General features: G+C 43.2%; 1 protein-coding gene across 1 annotated transcript in view; it reads left to right on the forward strand.

The window, feature by feature from the left end:
* Positions 1-17,273, forward strand: part of FBXW8 (F-box and WD repeat domain containing 8) — a gene marked incomplete at its 5' end in the record, with an annotated part of 50,232 nt that overhangs the window by 4,349 nt on the left and 28,610 nt on the right. Inside the window, 2 exons of the mRNA XM_010022125.1 lie at positions 4,064-4,228; positions 5,665-5,753. Coding sequence (XP_010020427.1) covers positions 4,064-4,228; positions 5,665-5,753 — 254 coding nt within the window. The remainder of the gene's footprint in view (positions 1-4,063; positions 4,229-5,664; positions 5,754-17,273) is intronic.

A 17,273-nucleotide genomic window follows, 5' to 3' on the forward strand; every position in this document is an offset into this window, starting at 1 on the left:
GTCCCTGCCCGTGGCAGGGGCTTGGAACTGGATGAGCTTTAAGGTCCCTTCCAACCCAAACCATTCTATGATGCTATCATTATCACTGTGAATTGAAAAGATGAGCAGCTTCCACCTGGTTTGGCTTCCATCTGAATGGCTTCGGATTAAATTCGGTTTGGCGCTCTGTAGTGTACTGAACTGAAGGACCAGATACTTCTGATTGAGGTCCATGGCTTCAGCGAGTGAACCTTGACAATGCCTTTGTGTGTCTAGGGAAGAGAATAAACCTAATGAAACAAAGACAGTTATCAGATGGAGAGGGATAAATAAACCTTCATTGGGATTTGAGCCAGTTGATTTAGGTAGGATTAGGAGGAATTTAGCATTTAATGGAAGAGGTGGGCTTTGTTTGTTTCTTTTTTTGGTCTTTCTAATAGAAAAACCTGTGTGAGTGAAAGCCTGTGAAGTCCTTCAGACCATTATTACATGCTGAACTATAAGATATAAAAATCATTCCTGCGTGAAGCTCAGGCGAAACCGAAGTTTCTTTGCTGAGGAAGGTTGAGAACTGTAGTAAAAAGATAATAAGAACACTAAAGACAGAATGAAACTGGGAACTCTAAATCTATAAACAGCTCTGTAAGATGTTGTCATTGATGATTGTTGGAGTTTCTATTTAGTGTAGCTTTGGAAACATAAATTACGTTTGTAGTTTAATAAGAGCTTTGCACATCTCAGCTACTCCCCAACAAGCAGAATGTATGGGTGTGTATAAAGCAAGCCATAATGCTCTGGCTTTCAGGGCCTCACCTGAAACTCGAAGTCAAGCAGATCTAATAAAGCTGACTTGGAGCCAGTGGCTGGTTTTAATGCGGCAGCTCACAGTGGTGCCGTAAAGTGAAATGCTTGAGACACTTTTATTAGTGATTTCTTGCAGCTGAGCCTCGCTCAGTGGGGCTTTTACAAGGGATTGTCATGCTAGTTCTGGTGCAGCAAGAAAAGGCTGCGTTAGAGACCCTTTGGAAATGCAGGCTTGTAAAGCAGCAGGATTCAATGTAATTTGATTTAAGAAAATCATAATAGGAGAGGATCTTTATTCCCTTTGCATGTTTGTTCCTGAAAGTTGAAAAGGCAGCCTAAATTTTATGTAGTTCCCCCCCCCCCCCCCTTCTTTTCCCCCCCCCCCCCATTGTTTTAATACCATCTTTATGAAACTCTTTTAAGACTTTGAAACCAGAATGCTCTGTACAGCATTGTCTATTTTGGCAAACTCCAAAGGTGTGTGTTTTTTCTTTCTTTTTGCTTCTTTTTTATTAAGCAAGGCAAACATTGCCATCACTTGGCTTTGTTTCCTTCTGCTTGGCCTCTAGCCTGGCCTCTCCACGTCAGCAGAAACATGCTGCTGGAACAGGAGGGGGGCAGAGGTGCTGCTTGTGTCAACCCTGCTTGGCCCAGTGCTCAACTCCTGCCCAACAGCTGCTTTGGTTTGGTGTGTCAGCACAAAGCTGGGTGTTTCTTTTTCCTTTGAGCAGTAATATCAGGATTTATATTGCTTTAAAATCAAGTTGAGAGCAAATTCCCCACTAAACTGTAATGGTTTGAGGGTTTTTCTTTTGCTTTTGAACTTCCTGAGTATGTCCCTATAGGGAGAGGAACATTAAGCACTGCTTTTTTATTACAGGATGATGTATAATGGTAGAGAAGACTCAGTGCTGTTTCTGTCATTTGTAAGGCATTGTGATTGCCCTCTCCAGGTTGTTTGCTTTGTCAGATGATGGAAGAGGACTGCGTGTGTCTGCTAGTCTGAATTGAGGTCTCTTGGTGATTAGAGTATTACTCTGCTGGACTTGGATTTTCCTGTTTGAGAGCTGCTTTTGTATGTAGGTATCCTTGGGCCCCTTGTTACAGGAGAGACATTGGGGTGCTGCAGCGGGGCCAGAGAAGGGCACCGGAGCTGGTGCAAGGCCTGGAGCACAAGTGTGATGAGGAAGGGCTGAGGGACCTGGGGGGTTTAGTGTGGAGAAGAGAAGGCTCAGGGGGGACCTTATCGCTCTCTGCAACTGCCTGACAGGAGGATGGAGCCAGGAGGGGGCTGGTCTCTGCTCCCAAGGAACAAGGGATGGCACAAGAGGAACTGGCCTCAAGCTGCCCCAGGGCAGGTTTAGCTGGAGCTGAGGAACAATTCCTTGCCCAGAGGGTGCTCAGGCATTGGAACAGGCTGCCCAGGGCAGTGCTGGAGTCACCATCCCTGCAAGTGTTCACACCCCGCATAGCCGAGGCCTCAGTGCCAGGGGTTAGTGGTGGCCCTGGCCGGGGCGGGCGAGGGGGGGACTGGATGATCTTAAAGGTCTTTTCCAACCTAACTGATTCTGTCATTCTGTCAAATGTTAAAAACGTATTCAGGTTATTCAGTCCACCTTTCTCTCTTCATATTAAACTTTTCTTTTTCCTGGAAGAAACAGGTTGTGAGATGTATCTTATGATGCAGTCCTTGATTCCTAGTGGGATACTGGTTTTTGAGAGCAGTGGTGATACATGTGTGTCTTCACAGCAAGACCAACAGGCAACACAACGTAAACAAGATAGCTAGAAGCTTCATAAAGCTTTCCAGGGGAGATCTATGCTCTTCATTGCATAGATACTGTGCCACTGCTTGGGGACTATATAGTACACACCATGTGTGCAAGATGTTTTTGCGCTTACTGTGACCCAGGGAGACCTGTAAGACACAGGGTCATGTTGATGGGTGCTTTCTGGACCTCAGCTGCTGTCTCCCTGTGATGCTGTGGGTGTTTTGGTTGGGCTCACTCGCCAGTCTTGGCCTGATGCTCCATTTCATAGAGCAGGCTAAGGCACGTTCTTCCAAGTCATCACATAACAAATTGTACAGATCACATTACAAACTGCTTGATTTATTTTCCTAACCTCTGTGGAAGCCTCACTGCAGGCTTTGTTACTCCATGGCTTGTGTTCTGCGTAGACTTCTAGCAAGTCTCTGCTGCCAAAAGGATCTTGTACTTTCAGTATTCCTCCTGCTCTGTTTTTGTGACACTACTCTGTATTTGAAAGCTGTGGTTTTAAATCTGAAGCAAGGTTTGCCTAACAATGATAAAATACAAATTCCAAAATAGAGAACAAGTAATAGTTCACTTTTCACCTCCCTGTGCCATGTTGTGTCTGTGGAACACATGGCAAGTGAACACAGTGAGTTTGTGTCAGTGGGACACCTAGATTCTTGGTGTAATCTGGGGACTGCAGTGGACATTAGATGCTTAATTGTAAGATGCTTAAAAATGATGTCAGTCTGAGAAGGCTTTCTCAGGCTTTTGGAAGCAGTGTACAATTGATTGCTGCTTTCACTGGTGGCAGTTTTCATTGGTTACCTCTTTTTTTTTTTTTTCAAATTAAGAATTACAGAGAACAAATTGCTACTTAAGTTGCCTCTTACCTCTTGAATCTTTAATTCTAAGCCCACAATTGCTTGTGATGAGGCTGTTCTCTCTGCAATGGACAGCAACTTGAGGCTACTTGAAAAACTTAATAATTCATTCCTATTTATGCATACTGTAATACAATAGGTTATAAATCACTAATGTCATACACCTAATCAGGCATTGTCAGTAGGGCTTTAGAGATACTGTGGTGTGATCTGAGAGCTCTTTCTAGCTACAAATATGAACATAAATTCATATTTTTGCACTAAGCTTACAATGCTGTCTTAATTGTTTTCTTACTTTTTTCCCTTCACAATTTCCTAATACACTGATTTTTCAGTGTCTTAGTGGCAGTGTGGCCACTGAACACTGGTGTCCCTCTTGCATGGAGCTTTAGTGGAGTAGAAACTCAGTTATTTTCAAAAGAATCCACAGAAAACAAGCCTTTTGTTAATGGTTTGGGGTTTTTATACTCTCAGTAGTATAAAGGGTGAAAAAATATATTTCTTTAGGTGAGAATTTAGTCTCAGTTTATGCCTGTATTGATTTATATGTGTGCATTTCAGATGTTACTTAAATAATTTTCTATGAAATCTATGTTTTACTTACAACTTCATGCTACACATATCTATAAATTTGATTTCTAGGTCAGCAGGACATGGAAAGCACTTGCAGAAGATGAAGTGTTGTGGTACAGGTTGTGCCAAAAGGAAGGATACCTGTTGGATACGAGCATCTCTGATCATGCCTGTTGGAAGCTCGCCCTCAAGAATTGCCGGGCCAGAGAGCGCACGTTGAAAACCAACTGGAAGGTAACAGGGTATTTCTTTAATGGCATCCAGATGCTGTAGAAAAATGGGAACCTGGTTCTAGGAAGTTGTAGTGAAAAGCTGGTCTTTTGTGTTGCAGCTTCTTTTTGCCAAGGGACAGGGGAAAGAAAGATTTATGAGATCTGGTCCTTGCTCCAGTACCATCTTTTCCTCAATGACTGATTACTTTTGGGAGCGAGTCTTTGTTTGCTATGCTGTTCCATTGAATTTGGTGAGAGAGACTTGTATACCTCAACCATCCACTGGTAATGAGAATCAGTCTTTAAAATGAAGGCTTTAAAATGAAGGCTCCTTCCCCTGCGCATTCCATACCCTGGCTTAAAAAAAAGCTATCATTTTGTTGTTGTTGTGATAGTTGATTCTCTACCTAAAGATTATGAGTGATAATGAAGAGTGATAGCTTTTCTCCTTCATTTCCATCTGTAACAATCCCAGGCAGCAAGCATAAAATCCATGTGACTTCCGTCAGCTGCACTGCAGCTTGTCAGTAGCAATAGTAAAGCTTGGAGTTTTCCCCAAAGCAGCAAATTAATCATAGAATCATAGAATCAACTGGTTTGGAAAAGACCTTTAAGATCATCAAGTACAACCCCAGCAGTGCCAAGGCCACCACTAACCCCTGGCACTGAGGCCTCGGCTATGCGGGGTGTGAACACTTGCAAGGATGGTGACTCCAGCACTGCCCTGGGCAGCCTGTTCCAATGCCTGAGCACCCTCTGGGCAAGGAATTGTTCCTCAGCTCCAGCTAAACCTGCCCTGGGGCAGCTTGAGGCCAGTTCCTCTTGTGCCATCCCTTGTTCCTTGGGAGCAGAGACCAGCCCCCTCCTGGCTCCATCCTCCTGTCAGGCAGTTGCAGAGAGCGATAAGGTCCCCCCTGAGCCTTCTCTTCTCCACACTAAACCCCCCAGGTCCCTCAGCCCTTCCTCATCACACTTGTGCTCCAGGCCCTGCACCAGCTCCGGTGCCCTTCTCTGGCCCTGCTCCAGCACCTCAATGTCTCTCTTGCAGTGAGGGTCCCAGAACTGCCCACAGGATTCGAGGTGCAGCCTCAGCAGTGCCCAGTGCAGGGGGACAGTCACTGCCCTCATTCTGGTGCTGATACGGGCCAGGAGGGTGGTGGCTTCTTGGCTGCCTGGGCACAAGCTGCTCATGTTCAGCTCCATCACTCAGCACCCCCAGGTCCTTTCCCATGAACAGTTTCCAGCCGCCCTTCCCCAAGCCTGGGGCACTGCAGGGGGTTGTGGTCCAAGTGCAGGACCTGGCACTTTGCCTTGTTGACCCTCATCCCATTGCCCTCATCCCATGGATCCAGCCTGTCCTGATACTCTGCAGAGCCTCCTGCCCTCCAGGAGATCAACACTCCTACCCAAGTCAATGAATGTGTGGCAGTGCCAACACCATGATTTCTTTCTGCGCAGAACCGCATCGGTGCTGTGAGCCAGCTGCGGTATGAGCTGGGAAAGATTCTGTGTGATGTACATTCCTGCGATGGAGTTGTCATTGCTGGGTGAGTATGAGGCTGCCTGATGCTCACTTGCACTGCTCGAAATCTCATGTACTGCTTTTAACACGTTCAACAGAAGCACCTGTTAGAGGCAACAAGAATGACCTTGTCTGTTCCTTTGTGAGTGAGGGTGACTGTCCTTCAGGTGACTGATAACGATGGTTATCTACAAGTCATTTCAGGTTTTTATTGTACTATTCAAAAAGCTACCTCATGTGTGTGTGGTCCCTCTAAAATCTGCATTACCTTGTGATGAGCTGTATCCATTGTTTTGCTTTGGAAGCACCCAGAGTGTATTAAATGTCATACACATCTACTGAAAAATGCTCTCTTCTTTATTTTTTCCATAAAATCCCTTAATCACAAGGATGTTTCTGTGTGCTGTTGCAGGATAAGTTTAGAAGGACTGTGACTTCCCTCCATTTTTATTTAGGAGACAATCTGGGGAGGTGAAGAACACCCAAACCCTAGAGAAAATCAAAAAACCCTAATATAAAGCTTTGTCAGGACCTTGATGTAATGTTGGCTATTCATTTGGTTTACACTCTTAAATCCAATTTTAAGAACCTCACAAATGCTTAGAAGGGTTTACCATGACTGTCTCAATGGGTGTAAGGCTTTACTGCTTGAATTTTATAGGCTCAGTAGTTAGTAGCCATCTAGAAGAAGCCACATGAGTAAATACAAATGGTATCATGCTGGAGGCAGTCAGAGAACACTGTCCTCAGCATACCAGAGCTCCACATTTATGGTAGCATTTCACATTAATGGTGTGTTTATGCATTATGGGATTAGAGAAAACTGCTTATGAAGTACTATAAAGTTCACACACTGGTTGTAAGAAAGGTGCTTTGGAATACATGGGGTGTAGATAACTCCCCTGTATGTTGAAATGCTTTTCATAGAGTCACAGAATGGATTGGGTTGGAAGGGACCTTAACACGCCTCCAGTTCCAACTAGGGAGACCTTCCACTAGAGCAGGTTGCTCCAAGCCCCATCCAACCCGGCCTTGAGCACTGCCCGGGATGGAGCACTTGCCACTTCCTTGGGCAACCTGTGCCAGCACCTCACCACCCTCAGAATGCTCTTGGGCAACTGAGAGCAGAAATTGAACCAGCAGACAGCAGGAGGGAAAGGGGAATGTTAATCTTTGATGATTGGGTTGGTTTGTGCTTGGGTTTGTTTTTTTCCCTTTGTTTTCCTTCTGCATTTGCAGGTCTCCCTTCCTCTTCTCTGCCATCCTGTTCACTGACTGTTGCTTCTCTTTCTCCACTTCTCGTGCAGTGTTTTCGCTGTTGCTGTAGGTTATGTTAGAGCAATGGAAATGGTTCTGCTGAAGAGCTGAGTAGTCTCTGACCTCTGGAGGGGCAGTGCCACACAGTGGTTAACCTGAACAGTGGCCATGGAAGAGGCTGGAAGAAGTTGTGTGGTTGGAGCACCATAGATCTTAGGTTGACTCGTGCCTGATGCGAGACCCTTGAGCCCCTGCTCAGGCGCCGCAGGTCCCAGCCTGCTGTGGGCTGCGGCTGGGCTCCAGCTCAGCCCATAGCAACCTGCCTTCTTCTGTGCCCTTCAGCTTGGGCACTGTGTTTCCTGGCCTTGGCTGGGGATCTGCACTACTGTATCCATTCCACTGTCTCTAATGAAACCTCCTGTACTTTTTTGGGAGCCAGAAACCCCAGTTGTTTCCATGCTGCTGCCAAAACCTCCAGCTCTTCTTTTTCTTCATTTTCTCCACTGTGTTTATATCCAAACATGCAATATATAGAATTTCACAGAATCTATAATATAGAATTTTATATAGAATATGTAGAAAATAAGCAGAATAAATCAATATCTAAAGAATTAATAACCAAAGGATAACAATCCTGCATATTCAACTCAAATAACCTGTATTTCACTTTGGTGTATTGTGGAAGTTGGGTTTATGCAGTTTCACACGGTGTTTTCATATTGGTTCCCCAGTTCCCCCAGTGTCTCTTGATTCTCTTGGTGAGTTTGCAGCAGTGACATGGTGAAGGGGGGTGATACTATTGAATAATTTTGGTCCCTGAAAGGTTTGTGGAAATAGGTGAGTGGAAAGAGACCACTGAGGGAAAAGCTGCACGTGTGTATCCATTAGGAAGAGCGATGTTACAGATTTCACTCACATGACTTTTCAGTCATTTCCCTTCTCTGAGATGATGAATTTTAGTAATCAAGTATCTTTTTATGAATTACGAGTGTATATTTGGTACAACAACAGAGGGAAATCAGAATTCAGCTGTTTGACTTGACCTGGTTAGTAAATAAAATGTTTAGAATATTAGAACAAAAAGTTATTCCTTCCTTTGCTGTTTATTACTTGGCTTTCTCTCTGCTTTGGTAGCTCAAGATCTCTGACAGCATCTCTTAAACTGCTGCAAGTAGAAAACTATCCCATGGATCTTGCCCCAAAGAAGATGGATTTGTTGTTCTGCCAGTGATGAGCAAAGTCTCCAAGACAGTAGCACACTGTCACACCTCCCAGTAATGTCTCATGGTGAATATCAAACAAGACAGACTTCAAGTTATAACTAAAACTTCCAAGGACATTAGGAAATGGATCAGGGAAATTCGTTGTGTGCATGTATAAATATTCAGGATGGGTAGATTGAGGAATTGTTGGGGTTTTGTTGTTTGTGTTTCTTTAAATCCAAACATAACCCTCCCCTGTCTCTCCCATCTTGTAGTATTGTACATAATGGTATTGTGCTTTCAAATTTGTCATAAAAGTGTAATGAATCTGGTGATCAATAGTAGCTGTTGCATTCGTTCAGTACCAAAGAAGTAATTTAATAGCTGAGGTTAACAGAAGTCAATTTTCTTCTCAGTATAAATATCAATTATCTGTTACATTTAAGGATTATATCTCCAGTTTCACATATGTGAATAATCCTAGATTACAGCAGGACTTGGCGTGTGCATAAAAATAAACTCGTGTGACTTTGCAAGACTTCAGAAGTCAGTGACGATCTTAAGGCTGGTTTTGTGTGTGGCATTTCCTGGGGTTTTCTCAGCAGTGGCTGTGGCATCATTACCTGTCTGTCTTCTATGGTCAGGTTGCTGCACTGGATCAAAATAGGGCTGCTCAGTTTTGGGGAGGATTTTTGCTGCCTGACTTTGGGGAGCAGCTGCAGCACTCTGGCTCAGCTCGGTCAGACCAGCCAGGCATTACACTCTGTCTTTATAGCTGGAAACTGTGGCAGTGTATAGCAGCTGCTCCCAGGTTTCAGGACGCTCAACTTGGGATCTTGGGAGACCAGAGAATGGTTATACAGATCAAAAAAGGGATGGAGAGCAAGGATCTCCAGCAGAAATGCTGGGGCTGTTGTGCATTTGGAGTCTTCAGCAAGCCCAGGAACAACCTTACTTGAACCTCTGCTGTGGTAGACCTGATCTTGTGTTCTTCACTATCCAGCACAGTTTGAAGCAGTAAAGTGAGATAGTTTTTATTTAGAGTTTTTTTATGTTACTCTTTCTAAAAAGGAGTTTGTACAGATTCTGAGCAGAGCGACCTAAACAGCAGCTACCAGTGTGGTATTAGAGGCATCGTTTGCCTGAAGTGGCTTGCGAGCAGATCTCTTTTGTTAACATTGTGTGAGGAAGCACAGATAAACTATATAGGCTTACCTCTCCCTTAGAGAAATGTACCTATTTCATGGACTCTCCTTGTTTCTCCATGCTGCTGCCAAATCTCAAACCAGAAGATGGCAGAATATCAAGGATTGATTAAGTGCAACCTGAGCTGCGAGTGGAAGGTGGCTTCTAGCAGCTCCTCTTTCTCAGAGAGCCTTGCATTTACTGGCTGACATCAGATAATTCAATCTGGCCTGCACACAGAGCATCTTGTGTTTATCATTAAAATTTCATCCCAGTGGTTACGATGCTTGTTTTCTGGGTCAGACCTTGAATCCCTTTTCATTTGAGACAGTGGTGTTTGTGGTTACCTCACTCCCAATCAATGTTGTATTCGCCAGCCTCTCTACAGTTACATGTCTCGAAGGACCTTCTTTAAAGGGATGCTGTCCTCCCCTTCCCCTCCATATTCAATTCAAATGTAGTTTTGTCTATAAGTCACAGTTTGCTTAAAGCAATTATATATCTGCTCTCTTGGCTTTTATAAATTACTACTGGTGATTAGGTTCACTGTACCTAATGCTGTTGCATGCTTGGTGTCAGTACAGAATGCCTGGGTTGCTTCATGGTATTTTAATAAAATCTTATTTATATCTTCTAAGCAAGCATATGTTCAGACAGTAAAATTGCTGCTTTTTTTTCTAGGCAGTGTTGACATCCACACTGATGGGCATCTGCAGGCAGGGGTTAGGTCCTCCTGGAGACACCCATCTCAGAGCATGCATCTGGTCCTTGTTTGAACTGTGTTGTCATTGCACAGTGGATCCTGTGGTGTAACATGTTGTAGTGTGTTGTGAGACTGTTTTGCTGTCTGTGCCATACTCGTGTGTGGCTGTCCTTGAACTATGTGGCAAACTTGCCTTGTGTTGGTGGCAACCACCTCACCTCACAACTCTCAACATCAAACCCCACCGTGTTTGCTGTGAGGCAAGGTAATGTTTTATTGTGCATGATGTTAAATTTATGCTTGCAGAAAGGGCACTGTGGCTTTCCTGCTGCTGTTTGTAGCTCTGAAAGCTTCCCAGATGAACATAAACAGAAGAGGTCTGAGCCAGTCCACCCTTCCAAAGACCTAGAAATATAAAGGTATCTGCTTTTTCTTTCTTCAGTTTTCATTGACTGAAGAGTGATAGACTTTGTGAAGAGCTTGCGTAAATGGAAGTGTAAGGATATGCTTCTGCTGTGCCACCTCTGCTAGAGACCCATCTAGCAGATGCTGTGTGGAGTCCCTGCCCCTCTTACCGACTAGGCTGGGAACCAGCCTGTGATTCTTCTCTTCACGTTTTCCTCCTTCCCCCATAACTACTGTCATCTTTCCTAGAGACTTCATTTTCTTGAGTTACATCTAGTGAAATTCATCTGCTCTGAAATGCCTCGGTAAATCAGTAGATGAATACTTCTTCCCTTTCAGGGTGGAGCAGACCTGGCACATGTATTTCTCCAAGTGGTGCTTGATAAAGGCAGTGAGAAGCAGAAGAACTTTCTAAGCACTCTGTGTGGTTAGGGGAATCATCTGGTATAGAGGTAGTGGGACGTTTTGATTCTCTCATGCTGAGGGATGCACTGAAATGATTTTCATACAGTTGCTTTTGTTCTGAAGTGTCTTAGGGGATTACAGTTTAAACACTGCAGCACTTCCAAACAATTTGGACCTTAACAGTTTAAGTCATTATGAGCAACATAATGTAAGTATGGTGGATGTCTTTGTTCTCTGTGATCACCTCCCACTGTGCTTTCCTTATGTTCAAAGGTGACCTGCAAATGACTTGCTGTTCCTTTTAGCTTCATAATGATGTGTGAAACTAGCCCGAAAGGCTTGAAAACACTTTCCTGCACTTTCAAAACTTCATGTCAACTCTCATCTAATTTGGGTTTCTTTGGTTTTTGCTATAGGGCTTGTGGGTTATTCTCAAGGTATTTGTTATTAGCTCTTGCATCTTAATTCAGTGTGCAGACCTGAGGAAACCAAAATATTAATTAGTAATGAAAATGAACAAAAGTTAACAAACTGAAGTCTTGAACAGCCTGAATAAACCCCTGCCTTGCTTAATTGCTTAAATTTCCCTTGTATAATGGCACAACTTTGATAGGTTTCTCCCTCCCTCCCAGTGACCGAGAACCTGGATGTAAAACAAAGCAGCATTTAGGCAGAAGGTAAAATATTTGCCTTTTTCCTTCAACCTTCCCTGAACCCTTTGTGTCATCTTCACTCATTCTCATCATTGTTAAGAAGCAGTAAGTGTCAGAGCTTCTTTTTTTTTCAAGCGAGCCACCTTTAGGAGGGTTGAAAACAGGATGACATCATTTCAGAGGGGTCAGATGACAAACTATAGGAGTTAGGTAAGGTTGTGTTCAGTGACAAACACGTTGGCTTCTCTGTCATGTATGGAAAAGAGCCTTTCAGGTGAAAGCAACAGCAGAAGCTTGATACTGACTCTTTGTGAAAGATGCTTTGCCAGCCTGCATGACCGTGGAGCTACTGGTTTACCTCTAGGTTGTGCTGGGTGCAGTGAGATGGGCTGTGTGCTTAGTGATGCCCAGTGTTCTGAAGTCACAGTGGTTATTTTTTCAGCTTGTAAGGCCTGGTTTTCTACTGAGGACAGACAAACCCATCCTTCTTTCTAGACAACTTCTTGAACATTGCATTTTTACTGGTTTCACAACCTGCCATTCCCTGGGCTGTTGCCATCAGTGCCTAAGAGTTCAGGTGATCCTTTTCCTCTCTGCTGTTTGCAGCATGTTGCAGTTTGTGTCCCTTCCAACACGTAAACATTACAAGTTACATCATCTTCAAATGGTGTTTACTTCCCTGTATCTGAAACTGGAGCTATTGTTTTATTTGTTGCATTATGTGTTTGTCCTTTATGAAATAATAGGGCTGATGGAGCAGATCCTCCCCAAATTGCATCCTAATTCCTCTTGAATTCTTTTGAAAAAGGTGATTTATTTCTTTTCCTCCTGCCGTGACAGTACCCACAGTAATATGTTTCCTTGGTCAGAGCAGCTGGTTGAATCAATGGGCCTGGACTGATACAAGCCACTGGAACCTTGATCTAAATGATGGGAGATTCTTAGCCTGAAAGAAATTACTAGAGACAGTTTGTCTTTCTCTAACTTCTGCTTTTGTGAGTGTACATTAAAATGTTTTGCCTACCATATAACCCTTTGGCTTGTTTCTGTTCCTTTGGTATGACATTTGCATCCACTTCAGGTTAATAAGGAAGTGAGGCACACTTAGGATGGCTGGCAAAATGTTAATTTTATTGCAGATAGCAACAATAAGCTGCGGAAGAACTGCGCAGCTTAACCCACTTTCTAGAGCTGTGGTTTCCTAAATAAGGCCATAAGAAGGAAGGTATAAGCTCTCTGGAGCTCAGTTTCTGTGACTGGTCCACAGATGGACGTGGGTAGATGAATTGGGAAGTCAAGTTCCCAGCAGAAGAGTTTGGGAACTGATCATAGGGATGCTCGGAATGTGCTTCCTACATGTTCAATGTTAGTGTTTCCAGATCCATTTTGGTACAAGTTAGTCACTTCTTTCATAGCTGCACTCATATCTCAAGCAACCCAAAATAGTGTTGGGATGAAATCAGGGACATTACTTGTCTGCTTCACGTTCTTCTACCAGTGTTAGGATTGTTCCGGATGCTGGGTTTGGTTTAACCCCATCTGGTTTTCCTTGTATTTTGTGGCATAGCTTTCTGCTGTGCTATATAGTGGCAGAAAAAATTCTCTTGTTTCATTTTTATTGGTTATTGTATTCTATTTATATTCCTTTCTGCCATATAAAATAGTTCTTTATTCCTTGCTAGTAGCCTACTTTTCCTCAATCTTTCTCTTAAGGAATCCCTCAGCCAAGCTACCTGTTGGTTATATACATAGTGGCAAAATCAGTGTCTTCAAATAAGTGCTCTGTGAGGTATCTAACCCTGTGGTAAGTGTATCTAAGCATCATTATGCCTCATTTTGGAGAAGACTTGTGGGTCTCAATGTTGAATGTAAAGAAGGTAATAGAATCCATTTAATTTCAGTATTGTGTGTTGCTATTGAGGTATCTTCCAGCTTGCAGTGGTTGTGATGAAGAGCTTTTGTTTGGAATAGAACATTATGAATTACCACTGTCTTACTTTAGCCTTATAGAGATGATAAAGCTTAGGAGCAGTTTGAACCAACTTCCAGAGGCGTTCGGACTTGGGTTTGCATGTTTATTTGGACCTTATTCTTAAGCCTCCTGAGGGGGTCACTGACTAGATACCTTAATTAACCACATGAGGGACTGGTTACTTGCTTTTGGTGGAAGAGGGATGAAAGGTCTGAGATGCTTGTTGCAGCAAGACCATGCAAAATACTCATTATTTTACTCGCTTATCAACAGGCATCTGTTTAAACAGAACTATAGCTGGCGACTGATACTTGAGCAAAATTCCTACTGACTTCAATAAAATGCATTGACATTATAAGGACTTCATAATAAGATCTGTTGAGTATTAACAGATGGTCACTGACTGCCTGAAACAAAGTTGTTGGGTTTTTTCTTGTGTTTTGTTGATCACCGCAGGTATCTGGAAACTGCACAGACTTTGCCTTCTGGAAATCAAACCTGACTGTGAAACAAAGGGGGGTTCTTTCTCTTTCCTTTTTATTTTCTTGCTACAAATTCTTTAGAGAAAAGAAGGAAAATGTAAACTGATTTCTGAAGTGTCTTTTATGTTCGCACCAACTTAGTGTAGTAAGACTTGTCCTGGCCTCATCTGCTTGAGACAGCCAACAAAACGGACTGTCACCAGCACCCTGTTCCACCAGAAACCAAGCAACAGCCTAGTTGACCTGCTTGTTGGAAGTGAAATTCTGCAGTGCCAGCAGTAAGCAAGCCATGAAGGAAAGCAGTTTGTCTTTGCTGTGCCATGGACTGAATGAGGAGAGCCTTGACTGTTTTGAAAATGTTCCTGTTAACAGTTTTTCTTTTGTGTATTTGTCAGTTTATGTATTAGTTGCAGTTGTACTTTGCACAAACACTAATTAGACAGCCATCAGCACTCGGGGCCAAAGGCTTACTAACAATGCAACTGTGATAGCAGGGTCTTAATTGGTTGAGTATAATTGTCATTAGGCAACGATAAAGACATCTGGGGCTCTGGAGAGAGATCAGCCTCCCCCTCCTCCTCCTCTTCCCCAAATTTGTTCTGGCTATGGCTGTCCAACACAGTTGAGCTTTTTTCAGATGAGACTCTGTGTTTTGACCAGTTTCCTGATGTTTTTCTCCTTATGAAATCGTCTGCCTCTTCAGCACCACTTCATTAGAGCAGTGCCCAGGCTCCATCTCGGCTTCCTCCCACATGTGCTCTGCACTTCACCACCTGCTTCCCAGCCATCGTGGGACATCAGCAGCTTTTAACCTCCAGCTTTTTTCTCCTTCAGTCTTCTGCTTTCACTCATGTGAGAGGGTACGAGGAAATTGTTCATCTCATTATGACATTACTGCCAATAAAAAGTAGTTGAAATGCTTTTGATTAGTGAGTAGGTATTTTTATTATGCTACGTTTGTAGATACCATATGAGTTTAATCTATTTTTTGTGCAGTTTCTCTATACCATATGCATTCCAGCTATTGTTGCTCCATTTCAGCAAGGTTTTTATGCATATCTGTAAAGCTTAAGCTGAATTTGCAGACTCATTTTTATAGATGTATACATATCTGTCCAGAATTGCAGAACTGGCTTGTCAAGGAGTATAGTTAGAAAATTATAGCTCTTGTCTTTCTCCTGCTGCTACTTCTCACGTGTGTACACTGAAATGTTCAAAAGAACAAGAGGTGAAATGTAAGTCTATTGGAGAAGCTGAGTTACTTGGGTGCAGAGTGTCTGTTGAATGCTAAGAGGGGGATGACTGTGTCACGCAGACCACTGAAAGCCAGGCACCATGTGGATGAGATGCCTTGGGAGGCATCAGGGCAAGGAGAGGGGGAAAACCTGGGGTTGTAAGCAACAGATTTTACTTCTTACTCCCTGTTATGCTTGGGAAAGCAAGACTTTGAACAGCCTTTCTAAAGGAAGTAAATCAGGTATGGTCTTTAAAGTGGTTTGGGTTTTTTCCCTTAGAACTCGAGAACTCAGAGTTCGTATGGTTTTGGGTTATTTGGGTGGGTTCTTTTGCACAAGTGGTTTATATTAGATGTTGCTATGTTTTCCTGCAATAATCTCATTACAGAAATACCAACAGAAAGCTGTGTAGGTCTTTTATAGCCATCTTGGTAGAAAAATCAGTAAGTGGATGAGTTTGGAGGACTCTGCCTGTTTTGGGGCAGAAGGCTTGCATCTAAGGTTCTTTCATTCTTTCATTCAGTAGCTGGTAACCCAAACTAAATATTCATGGTGAAGTATAGGAGTTGCAATAGGAAATGAATAGAAACCCTGAAATTATCTAGAAATAGGTTCTGCAGAGTGCAGCATGTGCATGTTCTCCTCAGCCATCTATATTGCTGCAGCAGATTTGCCAAGTATCTGCGGTAAAGTGGCCTATTTATTTTTTTACAGCAAGGCAATGCTTTAGTAGTTTAAAAGCCTTTTGTTGTGGTTACAAATTGAAAGTGTGCTGCTCTTTACAGCAGTATTGAAAGCAGGGAGTTGAACCTTTTGAATTTTTTAGTTCTGAATTGGATTCATCTGTGTTTGAAATTCTTCCAGTTCAGTTCTGGTACAGGCCCAGTGTATGCTGGAAATGGGCATGTGGTGGTGATGGCCAACGGAGTGTTGTCAGCTGAGGAGATGGTTTATGTCTCCCATTTCCCCATGCTGGTTCTCTGCCCAAACTTAGACCTCCACTTATGTTTCCATCATGGTCTTGTAACATCTCTCCAGATCCTTCAGGTTTGCTGCGTGGGACTGATTTGCTGTCATGCTGCACTGGAAGGATAATGTGTTGTGTGAGAAACAGGGTTAGGGATACAGGAAGGATGGGGACAAAGATGCCTTGCTGCCATCCTCCCACTTCTTCCTGATGAACAGAAAGCCCTTGTCCTATCTTGAAGTGCCCTGGTGAAAGCTCTTCAGCATGTACCTATCTTTAGGTTCAAACTTAAACAGAGGAGTTTTAGGTTAGATATAAGGAAGACATTCTTTACTGTGAGGGTGGTGAGGCGCTGGAACAGGCTGTCCAAGGAAGGTGTGAATGCTCCATCCCTGACAGTGTTTAAAGCCAGGTTGGATATAGGGGCTTGGAGCAACCTGGTCTAGTGGAAGGTGTCCCTGCCTCTGGGAGGGGGTTAGAACTGGATGATCTTAAGGTCCTTTCCATCCCAAACCAGTGTGTGATTATATGATTCTATCTGTCACGGGAGACGATGAGGATGAGGAGGCAACAGGGAAGTGTGATGCAGAGCCTCTTGGTAAGCAGAGAGAGTTCTTGCATTGAACAAGGTCCCAGCACAAACACATCAAGTCAAGTTTACTTCAAACTGATAGAAACATTGGGTGGTTCATTCCAGTCTGAGCTTAGCTGTAGGAGTAGTTCAGGTTCTTCAAGAACAAAGAATGGTTCAGACTAAATTTTGACTTGGTTGAATTCAGAGCTAAAATTAATTTAAGCACTTAACTGTGGTGCTGTGATGTTGGATCTTTCATTCCAGGATTGCAGTCCATGCTATTTTCTATAGATGGTGGTGTGTCTTGAGTCCTGAATCACTTGTGTTGCATGCTAGGTACTAAAAGCAGTGCACTCAGAAAATTAGCCAGCCCTGTGTCTCTTCTCTGTTCCTGTCATTCTGTTTCTCCATCTGTTAGTTCTCTCTTTTTACATTCCTACACTGGACTATGTGAGAGTGAGTATGTGTATGCACTAGGAGGAGATGCTGTTCTTCCTTGCTTATT

This window comes from Nestor notabilis, unplaced genomic scaffold (assembly GCF_000696875.1).
Source record: "Nestor notabilis isolate BGI_N333 unplaced genomic scaffold, ASM69687v1 scaffold33959, whole genome shotgun sequence".
NCBI classification, from domain to species: domain Eukaryota; kingdom Metazoa; phylum Chordata; class Aves; order Psittaciformes; family Psittacidae; genus Nestor; species Nestor notabilis.